The following is a 17,313-nucleotide window of genomic DNA, read 5'->3' as shown; positions in this document are numbered from 1 at the left end:
CAGTATGAACCTGTTTAAGGCATAGTGCAATTTTCTAAAAAATAAAAATTGTATTTGACCAACACCACAAAGGTTTGTATATGTATTTAGCCCCGTATGTACTTTAGTATTTGTGTTTAACTATCCATGAATTCATAATACTCTAAGAATGTGTGTGTTAAGTGTATATAGTGTACAGAGAAAATTAGCAGTTTAGATTTACAGTCTGTTTTTCATGGCCAATCGAAATTGACTTAACATTGTAGCATCCATCTATGATAAATTATCGGATCTACATTGGCAAGTGTGTATTCATGGGCTGTCCTTGGTGCATGGAATAACTAGAACTTTGCAATGTCAGAGCCCACTGAAGCAACTTGCAGAGTGTGACGTTTCCATAATAGTATCCTGCTTAATTGCTATGACCGCCTATATTGGGTATATGCTTGTCTGACGTTGGAAGCATAGTCTGAACATCTCCAGGATGGCCATATGCTAGCATGCTTGTGTATACAGTGTAAATGTGTTCTTGCATTGTGTGTATATATACGCTGCCCTGACTGTAGTATTCATGGTTCGGCAATTGCACATTGTTCTTGATTCTCTTTATTAACCAAAATGTATGATCTTTATAGGGTCAAAGCGCAATTCTTTGACTCCGAGGATTACTACCCTCTCATGTCCTGGATGTTTACATGATATAGACCTTGGAGAACGTGGCATTAATGGCCTTTTTCGGAACTTTACCTTGGAGACTATTGTTGAACGCTACAGACAGGCAGCTCGTGCTGCAACTGCAATTATGTGCGACCTTTGCAAACCTCCAGCCCAAGAGTCCACAAAAAGCTGCATGGATTGTAAGGCCAGCTACTGCAATGAGTGCTTCAAGATTCACCATCCCTGGGGAACAATCAAAGCCCAGCATGAATATGTTGGACCTACAACTAACTTCAGGCCAAAAGTGAGTAATCCTAACACAACCTGCAGCATTCCAAATGATATTTTATGCACTTATGTAATTTAAAACCTGGTGGAGAAGACATTATTTAAGAGGGTCAGAGTTTAATTTCTATGTTAGTTACAATAGAGGTTTCTGAACCAGATGGTTCATTAAAGTTGTATGTATTTGTTATATGGCTGTCTAGCTGCAACCTCTTCGCTGCTGGCCAAACTGCTAATGAATACATCATTTTAGAGAAACTAGTTTAGTCATGAGAATATAAAAATATATATATATATATATATATATATATATATATATATATAAAATATACACACACTCAACCAATGTGTGAGTTATCTCTCTTGTAATGAAATCTCACAATTTCCTGTGAAGACCCTAACGCTTACCAGCACATGGGCAGTGTAAGACAGTTGGCCTGATGTCCCAATGGTGAAATTTGTGGCCAGTTTGGCCAGACGCACAGCAATAAATCAGATGACCTGCTTTTCTGGGATATCTGTCAAAAAAATGTAAGGCTATCTTTTTGTAATTCAATCCTGGATACTGGGATTACAAAAATGGGTTGTGATTAGGGAAGCTAATCAGTGGTAAACAATGTGAGGGACAATAGTGATTTGGATTAAAACCTCTTAATATCGGTCAAGTACATATGATTAACCCCTTATGTAGATGTGTTCTGTTTAGATCTGTTACACATAGCATAACTTTTATGAAATCTTATTTGGCCCAGGTCTGGTTTTTCCAATTTGGATATACTGTTTTGTCTTTATATGAAACAAACATAAGTTGTGTCCATTCTAAAGTCTACAAGTTATGTTTGAGTCTAGCGTGCCTGTTGTTGCCTTTCATCCACTTTCTCATCCCCATTGGCATTGATACATACTGACAGCATGCATTCTGAGACAGCTATGTGTAATATCTATGCTGACTGTTGCTTGGGAACATAACAAAACATTTAAAATTAAAATACCATGCTAGGGAATGCAAAGGAGGGACTGTTGCAGTTGTCTGTCTCATTTTCAGCCTGCATTTATTCACATTTTAAAGTAGAATACCTAAACACTACTTTTAAGTCCTTTTTTAAAATTTGTGTTTTTTAGATTAGCATCCCTGTGTGCTTATATAACGTTGATGATTAGCGAATAGGAGATTTGCATCAGAAGGGTAACTAGCCATCTAGGTGCTTTACACCGTTATACACTATATGGACAAAAGTATTTGGTCACACCTGTTAATTACTGAATTGAGGTGTTTCAATCAGACCCGTTGCAACAAGTATATAAAATCAAGCACCTAGACATGCAGTCTCCATTTGCAAATATTTAGGATACAAAATTGGCCGTGGATATTATTAGAAAGTGGAAGTGTTTAGGAACAACAGCAACTCAGCCTCGACGCGGAACGACTGCTGAGGCACATGGTATGTAAAAGTTGCCAATTCTCTGCTGATTCCATAGCTGAAGAGTTCCAAAATTCCACTGGCGTTAATGTAAGCGCACAAACTGTGCAACGGGAGCTTAATTGATTGGATTTCCAGGGCCGAGCAGCTGCATGCAAGCCTCACAACAGCAAGTCTGATGCAGTGGTGTACAGCACACAGACACTGGACTGTGGAAACATGGAGTGACGAATAATGCTTCTGTTTGGCGTAATGGTCAGGCATTCAAATTATGTCCATATAGTGTACCTCTTCATTGCAGTGTGGCACTCCCATTGATGTATGCATTTCTATTACCTCTTTTCCACCAAAAACCCGGCTCCAACCTGGGTTTTCAGACATGGTTCCAACCCAGGTCAGACACCGTTTACACAGCACCATCGATCTCATCGATCTCAGGTCAGCCCTGTTGACACTGAACCTGGGTCTGCCCTTCTAAACTTGGGAGGTCAAAAAGTGGGAGGTGACTGCTCCACAAGGGATGCAATCGGGAAACCGGCTGACGGAAGCCGGCTGTCGGGATCACGACTGCTTTATCCCGGCGTAGGGTTGGGTTAGGTTTAGGGCACCCAGGGGGGATTTAGGGTTAGGCACCCCCCCCCAGGGAGACTTAGGGTGAGGGGAGGGGGAGGGTTAGGCACTTACAGGGAGGAGGTTAGGGTTAGGCACCCCTAAGGAGGGTTAGGTTAGTATATACTTACCTGAGGACGATCGGGATTTCCAGTGCTGTCAGGCTGCAGCTGCTGGGATCTGTCCTTCTGTCGGGCTGCCGGGAATCAAACCGTCGGCCCTGCAGCCGGCGGTATTTCATACCGATTCCCTCCACAACCACCAATCCGCTCATTTTAGGTATGATTCATGTCAGATAACCCGGGTTGTGCGGTTTACACTACACCATTACCCAGGTCCGACCCTGGTAGCTACCTGGGTTGGATTGCCGGGTCACTTGACCTGGGTTATTTTTCAGGGACCCTTTTTACACTGAGCTGCGACCCGGGTAGATCCAGGTTTTTGCTCTGGTGTAAAAGGGGGTATAAGGAGCCTCATGTAAAGTGGACTAGATGATTATGGGGTCTATTTGCTAAGCGGTGATAAGAGACAGAGTGAAAAGTGATAAGGTGCCAGCCAATCAGCTCCCAACTGTCATCTCACAGGCTGTGTTTGAAAAATGACAGTTGGGAGCTGATTGGCTGGCACCTTATCACTTTTCACTCTCTCATCACTGCTTAGTAAATAGACCCCTTAATCTCTTACCTCTCTGAGGTCAGTGGATGAGTAATGTAGATGGCCACTCACAACACAGATCTTGTTTTTATTTTTCCGCTGCTGTTCTATAATCCTGAGGAAAGACTGTGAATACCATTTATTTTTATTGTGATAGAAAGGGTAACGTGACCCAGGTACTGTCTTTGCCTTAGATTTCATGTTGAGTGAGAACTTGAATTATACGTTTATAGAACAGTTAAGATAGGGAAAATGTAACTAACTGTTCCTGGAAGTCTGTGACTTTTGTACTTTAAGGGCAAATTACCGGTAAGGTGTGTAAAACTAGTGTTGTGTGAAACACTTTCAAAGCTTTCTTGATGCAATATACTGGTCATAAATTGTAACCAATGTAACATTAGTGCCTACAGTAAAGGATTATGTCAGAGGTAAAGTGTGTTCCCATATGTCGCAATATAATTTTAGAGGTTTGTATATGATCCTTGGTGAGATCATTCCCATTTGTGTGAGTATTATATTTCTTTGTCTAGTTGAACCATCTGTCCTCCAGTGTTTTTAAAATACAGATACTTGATGGATTCAAAATAATATATTAATGTATCTGGTGATTCTACAAATATAATCACACTACACAATTGTTGAAAAAAATCTGTTTCGGTCGACTTTCCTGCACTTTTATGTTGTTATTATTATGTTTTTGTTTGGTACCAGTTTTGGGGGTCTATGTACTAATAATTGCGGTACTGCCGCGATTATTATGTATCCAACTCGCAGGGGATATTTTTACTGAAAATATCCCAGCTTTGTACAAAGGGGAACTGCTGTTCCTGTGAGTTTTATATCCCCGGCATTTAGGAGAAGTCTATCACAGAAGTGAAAGAATTCTCTAGGGGAAGCTGACACTGTGCTTTTGCACAGTGTCTGCTTCTAAAGCCAGCCGGGGGGTGTAAGAGAGATGGAAAAATTCTCTCCATAGGCTTATACTAGTTCATAGAAGCTTTCTCTTTTTGGAGTTTAGTACATAGGGGTCGGTTCGTAGTCCTCATTGATAATAATGGGGACTGCGATCTGGAGTGCTAATTAGCACTTTGTTGGAGAATTCTGTGAAATCTTCTGCATTGTGCTTTTAGTACATAGGAACAATACATAAAATGATGCAGAAACTGCAGTTTCTGCATCATTTTATGTTAAAAAAAAAAATAAAAATAAATAGCTTGCTACATAGTCTTTTATATAGCTGGCAGATCTTTTTAAAGCTGAGTACACGCTATATGACTATGCAGTGTGGTGATGTGATGATGCATCGCTTTGCTGTACACATTACACGATTCGGTGTACGACTGTGCGATGTATCGTTACATGCTGCATATTACACCGCGTCGCCTGTGGAATCCCATCTGTTGTGCAGCACAGCAGATGGGACGATGCAATGAACGATTAATTAGCTATACTCTCTCTACGATGTGAACAATCTATCGTTCCGCGTCGAAACAATATATAGGATAATGGATCGTGGAGTGGACCTGATTCAGAGATTACACACAGCCGATATTTTTTGCAAATTGAGCATTTGTTTGCTAATGCGCATGTGGGATTGCCATACTGCGCACGTGCAGCGATTTGATTTGTATAGAGGAACCATTCGCGAAGTGACAGGTGGTGTTTGGGGGTGGTAACAGGAGGTTTAGAAAAACGCAAGTGTGTCTGACCGGTTAAATGCTGTTTTGTGGGCATGCATAAATTGGTCATTGCACGGATGCAGGCAGTTTTACAAGCTGTGTGTGAGCATTATTCCCAGCAGTCACATGCAGTGCACAGCCTGTTGGTCCTTTACAACCCCTTACACTGCTCTGGACCAGTTGTACAGCCTATCTGGCACTATCACCTGCCCAATTGCTGGCGTCAGGAGCACTGATTTAAACATCAAGCCTGGCTAAATAGAGAAGTTACTTCCTGAAGTGATTGAGGTGGAGCCCATACACTGCCGCCAGGATAAAACCGATTATGGACTACACCCAGGTTTGAGCCTGAAACTATGGGTTGTCCCAGGATCTAGGCCGCCTTGTAACGTCTTGAGTTGTGGCACCTGAGTCTCTGCCACAGCAGGTATTCTAATAATGTAGGGCAAACTTTTTTAAAAGCTAAAGGAAATAACTTAGGGCTCAAACCCATTATGTGCAAATTTTATAAATGGAAGTTTGTTTCTTGAAACTCACACTTTTCTCACTGTGTGCTCCTGAGAAACGCACAATCCAATTTGTAATGCCAGTTTACGCTACTCTTGATGAGTGTGCAAAGTTTGTACAAAATGTAAACTGGGAGAAGAGCATGAAAAAGTGGGGAACTATCCTGTAACCCCAAAAATGTATAACTGAGATAGCAGGACCATATAGAAGGCTGTTAAAGGCCATAAGGAAAGTGCTGGAATTTTTTTTTTTTTTTTTGTAAAGGTATCAAATGGCTTATTTTTGTACTTTTTAATGGTTGATTAATAATGGCTAGCAAGTGTTTTTCATCAAATTTTAGTCTCTCCAGTATTTTGGGGTACAGGAAAATCCTCTTACAGTGATTTTGCAGTGTTTTATACAAGTTGGTAAAAAGTCAAAAATATACACTTTTACACCTCATCTGCTAATTCAAAAAAACCGTCTTCCATCAATACACCTTCACGTACCCAACCGTCCCACATCAATTACACCTTCACGTACCTGTCCCACATCATTTACACCTCCACATACCTGTCCCACATCATTTACACCTCCACATACCTGTCCCACATCATTTACACCTCCACATACCTGTCCCACATTATTTACACCTTCACATACCTGTCCCACATTATTTACACCTTCACATACCTGTCCCACATTTACACCACCACATACCTGTCCCACATTATTTACACCTTCACATACCTGTCCCACATCATTTACACCTCCACATACCTGTCCCACATCATTTACACCTCCACATACCTGTCCCACATTATTTAACCCTTTTGAGATTTCTAGAGAAATTCACCTGAAAAATTATGCTATTTAAACCCTTCCAAGTGCATTATTATTCATTGGGATGGTTGTACCAGAGGTTATGCACCTGTCCTGACTGAAAAGGTAAAATAAACTAAAGATTTTCTCTACCTTTTACCTGCTCAGGTGGGTGCACACAAAAAAAGTGAGTTGGATTGCAACTGGAATTCACTGTGCGAGTTCGCTGTGAGAATGGATCGTAGTATCCAACTCGCACCTAATTGGATTGACCCCTTAGGCCTGGCACGCATCAGAACGACGTGTATCCCAGCCGACCCAAAATCCGATGGAAGGATATATCGGGTGGCTGTACACACTGCAAGATCCAGGGTTCAGCTGTGCAATATACCCATCCATCGCGCATTCACCTGCATGCCGTCAGCGGTGTCATCCCATCTGACGTGCAGCACATCAGATGGGACGACGTTGCACTGTAATGCACGGTGGCAGGTACACACTGGAGCTGTACATCATCCATATAACGCAATCTGCGTTGGAACGATCTATCGTCCAATATATCTCCTGATGGTGTACCCGGCCTAAGTGTGACTTCTGGGTGACCTTAGGTGTATGGCTGTACACAATAGTTTTCCGTCAATCTGTTCTGCTTGCTGTTTTTAATGTGCCACACAAAATAAAATATCTCATGTGTAAGTGGGGAAAAAAAAATAAAAGCACACTGGTGCAAAACCGGACCTGCCTAACCGTTCCCTACCTTGCTTCATTGTAGTAAGACGGTGGATGGTGTCTAGGCTGGATTTGTTTAGCAGTTAATCTCCTTTTAAGGCAACCACTATTTTGCATAGTCACATCCACTTAAAAACCTACCCCCTAATATTTCTTGCAGCTAAGCAACTGTCACAAGTTTTGAAAATATAGGCAACTTTGTGGCTTATGTATCAAGCAGGGAGAAGCGTGGGGAAGTGGACCAATGGAGTAGTTGCCTGTAGCAAGCAATCAGCTTTGAAGTAGCATTTATCAAGTACAGCCTATTAAATAGGTAGGGGCTGATTGGGTGCTATGGGCAAATTCTCCACTGATCCACTTCTCCACAGTTTATACTGCTTGATACATAAAATAATATCCAGAAACTTTTAGAACCAACAATGGGGTTTGAGTGATTCCTCTGTAGGGAAAGAATGTGCTGCAAATTCCTGTCCTGTGTACTTCAGGCGAATATAGCTAATTTTAGAATCTTTTCCGTTAGTACTCCAGTAACCATTTAATACATAGAGGTGCTTAACCGTATATGGATTCCATAATGATTGAGTAATCCTATATGTTGGACAAGTATACAAAATATAGCCAAAAAATCCTTTTTTTTTTAAAAAAACAAGTAGCACACCACTCTTCTATATTCTGATCAGAGTCCATTATTGCTTTTCATAGCGTTAGTGGATCATAGAATGCAGATAAACGGCTGGAGTTATCTGTACCATATATGTAAAATTGCTGATAAATATAGCAGGGTATACAAACTAGAGTGGAAGAATTGCAGTTCATTGTTAGACAACTGTTGCTGTGTAGTTTTTATCCTGTCAAACTCTTTATTTAGTACAGTGTTATTTTTACCTGAACTATACACGTTAAAATTTCAATGCTGTATTTTTGAGCTTAGGAAGGGAAGACACGTAGCAGTAATTTAATGTGGACCGCATTTATTGGTTGGTTGACTTCATGAATGCCCAGATGTGTAGCAAGATGACGTAACTCCAAGAGTGGCAGAAGTATGGCAGGCTGCCCATTGTGTAAACTTTGTCAACCTTTTGTTTTGTTTGCTAGTATGCAAATCAAAGTTGGAGATGATTTTAATTACCCTTAGAATGCTTTTATCATATGGATATGGCAAAAAGTATTATGGGGGGAGCAGGTGGGAAGTAGTTGGATAAGCAGAATAGCCTAGTATACTATATTTAAGGAAAAATAAAAATTTGAAGTAATTAGAATAAATCCATACTGTTTCCGTATAACCTACGGATGTGTCCTCATACACTATTGCTGAAGTCACGCCAAACAGCCCTTATTGTTGTGCCAGTCCTGTGCGTCTCTGCTAGCGCCAAGCATCTTTTTTGCCCGAAAATACGCCATCGTCACAATGCAACTAAGGTGCACCAGGAGACTGCACTGAAGCTTTTTTTTTCCACGCCAAGTTTCATTGTGCTTCTTTTTTTTTCCACGCCAAGTTTCATTGTGCTTCGCATACAGATTCAGTCGCACACAGATATGCATATCAAATGAATTAGTGCAGTCTCCTGGTGCGACTTATTCGCATCTTCCAGATAAAAAAGATGCTCTGCACTAGTAGATTCACACGGGACCTGGTACCCCATGGCTATTTTGAGTTTAAGTGTATGAGGACAAATCTGTATATATACTTATAAGGCAGATTACTTTACCCATAGACAGTGGTGTGCATCAAACTTGAAACCATAAAGCAAAGATGGTAGCACCAATAGCCTAATTACTTTTACTGTAACCCTAATATGCTTTGGACATAGTGTTTTTTTTGTCTTAATCACCAAAGTAACTCAGTATATTTTCACCATTTATGATAAAGGAAATAATCAAATGTCACGTTGCAGATGCAAATTGCATAGATTTGAAGGCACCAATGTCTGTGTGTGTGTGACTCAATCTGCTCATTTTCCAGGTGCTCATGTGTCCAGAGCACGAGGCAGAAAAGGTGAATATGTACTGTGAAATCTGCAGGAGGCCGGTTTGTCACTTGTGTAAACTTGCAGGTGCACATGCAAACCACAGAGTGACCACAATGAGTAATGCCTACAGAACACTGAAGGTAAGCTTCTCCCACTCGCTGCAAATATGGTCAGTATATTACTTGCATTATTCAGCAACTAAACTGTTTAAAATTTTTGTCTGAATAACATAACCTGTACACAAACAATGTCTAGGGTGTGGTTGTCAGGAATATGAGCAGAGGTTGTGATAGAAACTGAACAGATCACATTCACCTACATCTCAACTTGATTCCACTGTTTACACTGGTTGCCTTGACATCGCTTAACTTTACTGATCAGCATTGTGATGGCTGAGCTTATTGGGAAAGGATCCAGGTGGCTTTATAAGGCTGTCATTCGCACAATCTTATTGCCTCTTCTAGTTTTAGCTTGCTTGGGCACTATGCCCTGTTTCTGATTTGTCTGTTGTTTTTGACCAACCTTGTCTACCTACAGCCCTGACCTTGGCCTGTTTATTGATGACCCTTATCCGCTGCCAGCCATGACCGCTGCACTCAATTGTTGCTGTCTTCTACTTTTTCGGATTATACATGACTATTCTGCCTTTTTATGTTTTGGATACCATTTGTCATCTGTTATTGACTCTGTGGGGGTATTCAATTAGCTGCGGTACTTTGCCGCCGGCTAATTGATCCTCCTGTCTAATTCAATTACCCCTAAAGACTAGGAATTTATCAGGGCGTGGCCTAATCACGGAAGGCGTGGGCCACACCTCCTTAGGCGGGGAAACTGCCTTGCTGAGGGGGACTCTGCGAGCCCCTCAGCCAGGAGCAGATCCAGGGGGCCGCGATCAATCTGATCGCACCCGACGCAGAGAAGACTGCTGCTTAGCTGCAGCAGTCTCCCTTGTCCCACTGCTGACAGCAGTGTATGCTGGGCTGCTGACAGGAAGCTGGCACCAACACTGGTGGCAGGTGAAACAAAATGTTCAATAAGTGCAGTTTTTTTTTTTTTTTTTTTCCCCTGCCACAATCGCGAAAACGCATGGATCCGGCAATTTATCCTGGCTCCTATGTGATTTCGCCCAAAAATGGGAATTTTTTTGTGTGGTAAAAGCAGAGGGTAATTGCCATAATTTATTTTTTCAGGCCATACAAAGTCCCGTTTTTACCGAACAAAAAATTATCGTGGGAAATTTAATTCCCCCTGTGTTTTTCATGGTAATATTTGACCCAATTTAGGATAAATCTGCGCTATTTCGTAAGACCTAGGGGTAATGGAATACTGGTGAGCATATACAGCATGATTGCAAATATGGGTTGTTGTAGGTGAAGATTAGACTTGCAGTTCTAGAGTTTGTTGTTTTCTTTTAATAAAAAAAAAAATATATATTTTAATTATTTATATATTTTCATTCAGCCAATCCACATCTGGGAATCCCACAATTTTTGCTCCTTTCTAATAGTCTGTTCTCAAGGGATGGATTCCCAGAAGATCTTTTGTTTTCCCACAGTCACAGCTTTATTTAAAAGATTTTGCGATTTTTATGAGCTCCTGCTACGTATGTAAATTGGCAATGCTAATTACTAGCTCTTTGACTTAAACTTTTGTAGTAATTTTATATTTACTGTAACCTACAGGAAAAGCTAACAAAGGGTATTGGCTTTCTCATTAGCAAGGAAACCCAAGTAAGGACACAAATATCTGAACTGGAAGTTTTAATTAATCGGACAGAGGTAAGCACAATAAAGAGCAAAAACTACTGTGCGAGGAAAGTGAATGGTGGTTTTTATGGTGCTACTAAATTCTGCAGTTGGGTACAGAGAGGATGTAAAAGCATATTGGATATAGAGGAAACAGGCAAAATACAGGACATGCAAGCATGAATGCATGATTTTTAGCATTTAACTTTCTTTCATGATCAGTAAGAACGATGAGGTGGGAGCAGACGAGAGAGGGCCTTGCTCGTGGGAGCTTACAATCCGTTCGAGAAGTAACTAAGTTTGCTTGGCACCAGGCTTATTGTGCTGTTTTTTTTTAAAGCTTTCTGTTCAGCATAGATACAGGAAGGTGCATATAAAGTGGGTATAGAGCAGGGCTCGACAAAACCCGGGGGCCAGGTCGCCATGATGACCCAGATTTGGCTGCCTGGCGACCAGGTTTTCAGCAACCCCCGGGTCCTGTAGTGCAGACCGCAAGCGCGGTCCGCACTACAGAGTAACAAACATACAGCCGTCAGCGGCGGCTGTATATTTGTTATGGCAGCCGATGAGTCTGTCACACTCTCATTGGCTGCTGCTTCGTTCACGGAGTGAGCCGGCTGGAGCTCACTCATGAGCTCCACCTTCTGGCTCACCCAGCAGCAGGTTGGGAGAGATGTCCTGACAGAGCGGCCAGGAGGAGCGGACAGCGGCGGTCGTCGGCAGGAGCAAGGATCAGGTAAGTTCCGTGTTTTTTTTTTTTTTTTAAGGGGCACTGTATAGGGGCAATTGCCGCTACTATAGGGACACTGCATAGGTGGGGGTGGCCGCTACTGTAGGGACACTGCATAGGGGGGGATGGCCGCTACTGTAGGGACACTGCATAGGTGGGGATGGCCACTACTGTAGAGACACTGCATAGGTGGGGGTGGCCGCTACTGGGGACACTATGGGGGGGCCACTACTAGGGGAAATGCATAGTGGGTCTACTACTGGGGTCACTGCATAGGGGGCACTGCTACTGGGGCAATGCATAGGGGGGTGGAACTTCTGGGGGGCACTGCAGAGGGGGGATTTCCTACTGGGGCACACAGTTACTGGTGTGGCCATGGGGGTTGGTTGTCAGGGACGTAAGTGCTCAGTAATGCTTCCCGGGGGGAAGGGGGTTCTGGCTCCTACACTTTCATCCTGGCTCCTAAGTTTTAGAAACATTTGTCAAGCCCTGGTTTAGAGGGTGGTACTGGCCTTACTGGTTGTGCTTGCAGCCGGAGCATACCACAGCTCTACCCTTAAACCATAAACAAGATAGTATGGGTAGTACTCTTTGGCGCTCACTCTAACCTTCAGACACAACATATGGGAAAACGCTACCCTAAAAAATTGTCTGCCAGTCTCTTCGTGATTGTTTATTTTGCATATTGCATGGACCAAACGCCACAATTTCATGCTGTATGACCCAGTCGTGTCAATTTTGTAAGTGATTGGCTCAAAGTTGAATAAATAAGTAAATAAAATAAGTTTAATACACAAAATTAATAGTTCAACATGTATAAAGTGAAGCAATTATTCCGTGTAGCAGCACTTTTGATTTGGAAACTTACTGATATGAAGATTTCAAGTAGCAGTTGTGTGAAACTGGTAGAGCAAGCTTGTTCGTATTGCTCCTCCACCTTAGCAGTAGGTATTCTCATACACAACATATGGTGGAACAGATACATAGTGCATTATCTTTTGTAAATCATAAATATTTTTATGATTCAAAAATTAAAACGTGAATGACAAAAGCCGTATTCAAACTGTACCAGATATACACTTAATGGAGCATACACACGGTCAGATTTGTCAGATAAACGATTGAATGATTTTTGACTGCATTAAAATGAATGGAATCGTCCAAGTCTGACTGCAAACACATCAGATGTCAGATATCGTTACCTGACAAACGGGAACGCGCATCGTTCATCGTCCATCGTTCAGGCATGTCAGATATGTCAGATTTTCCTTCAGACATGAACGACTGAACGATTTTTAAATCGTTAACTTTCAGATCTGAAGGAAATATCTGACTGTGTGTATGCACCATAAGAGTGTAAAACTGGAGTGGAAATTCTGGAATGACCCTCCTTTTGGCTCTTTAAAGTGCTTTTAGTGCTGGGAATAGTGCCTTGTAGAAGTTCAAGATGGCAAAACTGGTCCAAATAGGCCAACACATTTGAAGCCTCTAGGTGGGCTCTTCCTCGAGACAGAATTCACAATTTTATTTTTTTCAACTTTGACCCAATTGTTTTAAAATGAGAAAGATATGTATATTAATAATGCATAATGTAAGAATTAAAGTGGTAGTTTTGGACACCTTTTTAAATGAATCCTTGATTATTATGAATGAAGTGAAAATATGGAATAACTAATTCACTGATGTGCAGTGATCTCTGTTTTATTTTTCTTAGTATTGGTCATCTTTCACATATTGGAGATGCACTAATGGTGCATACACACGGGACGGCCGTCAGCGATAATGATATCGCTGAACGATCTCCCCGGTGTGCTGGATGATCGATATCGGTCATCCAGCATACCACCAACCCGCGACCAACGATTGTTGATATCGACCAGGTTGGCCTGCATGCACGGGCGATGGACGATATCGTTATCGTTCATATTGAGCATTTTAATCGTCCCGTGTGTACGCACCATAAGCCTTGGTAAAGTACCAACCAATCAGCTCCTAACTGTCATGTTACAGGATATGTTTGAAAAATAATAGGAGCCCTTTGGTTAATACTTTATCACTCTCCAAGGCTTAGTGTATCTGCCCCAGTGTCTGCTATTTTAAAGGGTTGAGAAAAAGACTCTTCAATGTTGGCATCAAAATTGTATTTAATATGCATTTATTTAAGTGGATGTGAACGGATGAATGAACCATACCTATTTGTGTTGTGTACATTTTAAGTTGCTTTGTGCTGCTGTGAATTTTAATGCTTGTTTGTATATATAAGTTGTGATTAACATCAGACACACAGAAACAAATACAATGTGGTTTATATGAAATTTTACTTGCATGTAAAAATGCATTTCAAATGCCAGGGGTGGTTTCACCTTAGAAGTAATTGATGTAGATTTAAAAGCCCTGTGAATTGTTACAATTTTTGTACATTGTTTACATTGCAGTCAGCGTTTTTACCTCATCAAGTCTTGTTTGTCAGATCACACTGGAGGCATAATAAATTTTCTCCTGGATCTCATTCCGTAAACTATTTTTGAACGCCCATTTTAAATATGTGGGCTCGGAGTTGTTAAACATTTGATTTGCAAGTTTCAGTTAGATTAAGCTTAATGTCTATAGTAATGTTTGTTATTATTTCTTGCTTCTCAGAGCAATGGAGTGCAAGCCTTGGAGGAAGCAACCTACAACTTTGATAAGTTGTTTAATATTTTGGAAGAGCGGAAATCTTTTGTGTTGAAATCTATACAGGAGTCACAAACTGAGAGACTGGGAAAATTGAAGGAACAAATGGAGGAATACCAAGGTCTCTTGGAGAATAGTGGTCTGGTAGGCTACGCACAGGAAGTCTTGAAGGAAACTGATCATTCATGCTTTGTTCAAACTGCAAAGCAGCTACATACCAGGTGATGGTCTACTAGGAATTCTTTGTCCCTTACAAAATTGCAATGTTATGCCAAACACTGTTTAATTAGTTGTAGCAGTAAAGCTGGCCACTGAAATTTAATTTTGTCCCACTATAAAAGTATGCAAATTATTTCTCTATTGGGTACTGTGATGGGAAGAGTAAGCATGTGAGAAATTCTGACTTGCGGCTAAATTTACAAAGCTTCTTTACTGGTTTCACCTGCAAAAGAAGTGCAAAATACATTGTGCTTTGCACTTTATATAATTGCTGCTTTAAATTTGCAAATCAAATCTGCTGAGACACTGAAAATCTGTCCCTAAAGTGTTGGTCTGCACACATCCCTTAAGGTGCTTATTGGCTATGCCAATATGAATAAAGTGTACTTGGTGGCCTTGGCAAGCAACTATGTAACTCTGCGATATTAGCTGCGATAATTCCAAATCCGTAGAAAAGTATCTCGGATGACTTCATTTCGGATACTTATCCCCGTATTCAATTCCAAAGCGTTTTTGCCGGTGTGGAAAGTCAGTGCATTGGAACAGGCGAAATGATTCACCCATGAATAGCAGTCGTAAAAAAGTGCAGAATTGGGGTTTTGGAGTGCAAACTTCTGAAAAAAAACCCCGCACCCTTGAGACAGTCCCCCAAAGGTAAACTGTGTTAGAAAAAGCTTCACAAAGTCTTTAGATCACCCCAAAAAACTACTTTCATTTTGGGGGTGAAAAAAATCTACAGTTCGGGGACAAACGTAAAAACTAGCGAAATAGGCTCCAGGGGGGTCCCCAAGTAAGTCCCAGGTGTTTTTAAGTTTGCAGGTGGTTGCGTCAGGTGTATTTTTAACATTTTTTTTAAAACTTCACCTTAGCATCTTTAAAATATGCTAGGACCCATTTACATGTACCCCAAAGTTGCTGGGACTACTTATATTAACCAATAAAAACTGCTAAATGCTATTCTTGCACAAGTGGTGAAGAATAGCATTTTGCTGTGTGTTTTTTTTTTTTTTTTTTTTTTTTTTGGCAAAAATAAGTAGTCCCAGCAAATTTGGGATACATGAAAATGGGTGCAAGCATGGTTAAAATTCGCTAAAGTGTGTGTTTAAAAAAACGCACCTGCACTCAAAAAAATATAAAATAAAAAGCTTGGGCATACTTGGGGGATCCACTGCAGTCGATTTTGCTAGTTTTTAATTTTGACGCCCAACTTCGTTTTTTTTTTTTCGCCCCCAAAACGAAAGTACTTTTTTTGTGGTGTTGTAAAGTATTTTTTTTAACCTTTTTTTTGACAGTTTACCTTTTGGGGGACTGTCCCTAGGCTGCAGGTGTGTTCCCGCAACTTTGCACCCCAAACCCCCAAATCTGCATTTTTTTTCTGCCTCCATTCACAGGCGAATCTTTTCTGCTTGATACAAGCGCAAACTTTTTGCACCGGCGAAAAGTCTTTGCAATTGAATATGGCGGAAAGATTTTGACAGGCGAAACTACATCATCGGCAAAAACTTTTCGCCGACAACGGCTTGTCGCTGGCAATTGAATACTGCCCTAGATCTAATTTTTTCTGATTGCTGCTGTTTTGGGGAAAAAAAAAATGATATTCCAGGTGTGCCACCTACGGCATAAGTGTATAAATCATCACAAGAAGCAGAGGGTTATTTCAACTGGTAATGCCACACCAAATTAACACAGGGTTTGAAATTTGATGCCTTGGGTGTGAAGATGAATTCAAAATCTTATGCTGGGCATACACTACAATTATCTGTCAGATATCGGTTCAATCTGGTTGGAATGAAAATCTGATAATGTATGGGAGCAAATGACAATTACTATTTTGCTCACAAACAAAGGACAAAAATTATCATACAGACAAATTGTAGCTTTTAACATATTTTTTTTTTTTTTTTTTTAATTGCTTTTGCAGCTCACCTAATTAAGCTAGAGAGTTGGGCAAGATCTAATTGTAAATCTTTTTTTATGGGCTTTCATGAGATACACAGCTGTATGTTTAAATAAAAATAAAAAAATGTAATTTTTAAAATCAAAATTTTGATTTTTCGCAGCCATATTTTTGAATTAAAAAAAAAAACTCAAAAATTGTTCATACTGTTAATAAATCCGAAAACTTTTATTTTGGGATCATCTGCCACATGAGGTTTTCACTCTGGACTGTTTGTACAAATAATGAAAATGAGAACTATCTAGGCCTGTTCTTTACTTTTAATTTATTTCCTTAAACAATCCCTTTGTATATTATGTACAAATGACACAATACTTAAAACTTTTATGATGTTATGTATTTCACATATTTTAATAAGTCTTACAACAGAGCATTAGCATTTGGTGCTGCTGATCTAAATGGATGCTGCTACTTGATGGGTTGGAACTGGCTGGAGATTTCATTTTTGTTTTTAGTATTTCCATTTCAGAAAGGGTGCACATTTGACCTGTTGGAGGTAACTGATTCACCTTCCACAGAACATCATCTACCATAGGAATCCATAAAACATCCGGCTTCCCTTGGTATGAAAAAGATGGGTATGGACCAGCTGGATGGAGGAATGTCACCAATACCCCTTTCAGACATACAACCCTGGAAATTTCCTGCTCAGACACTGGAATTTGTCCTGTGCAAAATCCCGGGTATTTGGTCGAGAT

General features: G+C 40.7%; 1 protein-coding gene across 2 annotated transcripts in view; it reads left to right on the top strand.

Moving 5' to 3' along the window:
* Positions 1-17,313, top strand: part of TRIM36 (tripartite motif containing 36) — a 58,355-nt gene that overhangs the window by 21,745 nt on the left and 19,297 nt on the right. For both annotated transcript variants that reach the window (XM_088477726.1, XM_088477725.1), the window contains 4 exons: positions 615-940; positions 9,285-9,431; positions 10,974-11,069; positions 14,407-14,660. In XM_088477726.1, coding sequence (XP_088333852.1) covers positions 615-940; positions 9,285-9,431; positions 10,974-11,069; positions 14,407-14,660 — 823 coding nt within the window. The remainder of the gene's footprint in view (positions 1-614; positions 941-9,284; positions 9,432-10,973; positions 11,070-14,406; positions 14,661-17,313) is intronic.

This window comes from Taudactylus pleione, unplaced genomic scaffold (genome assembly GCF_031769625.1).
Source record: "Taudactylus pleione unplaced genomic scaffold, aTauple2 ptg000202l, whole genome shotgun sequence".
Classification (NCBI taxonomy): Eukaryota; Metazoa; Chordata; class Amphibia; order Anura; family Myobatrachidae; genus Taudactylus; species Taudactylus pleione.
This window is presented reverse-complemented; position numbering and strand designations above follow the sequence as displayed.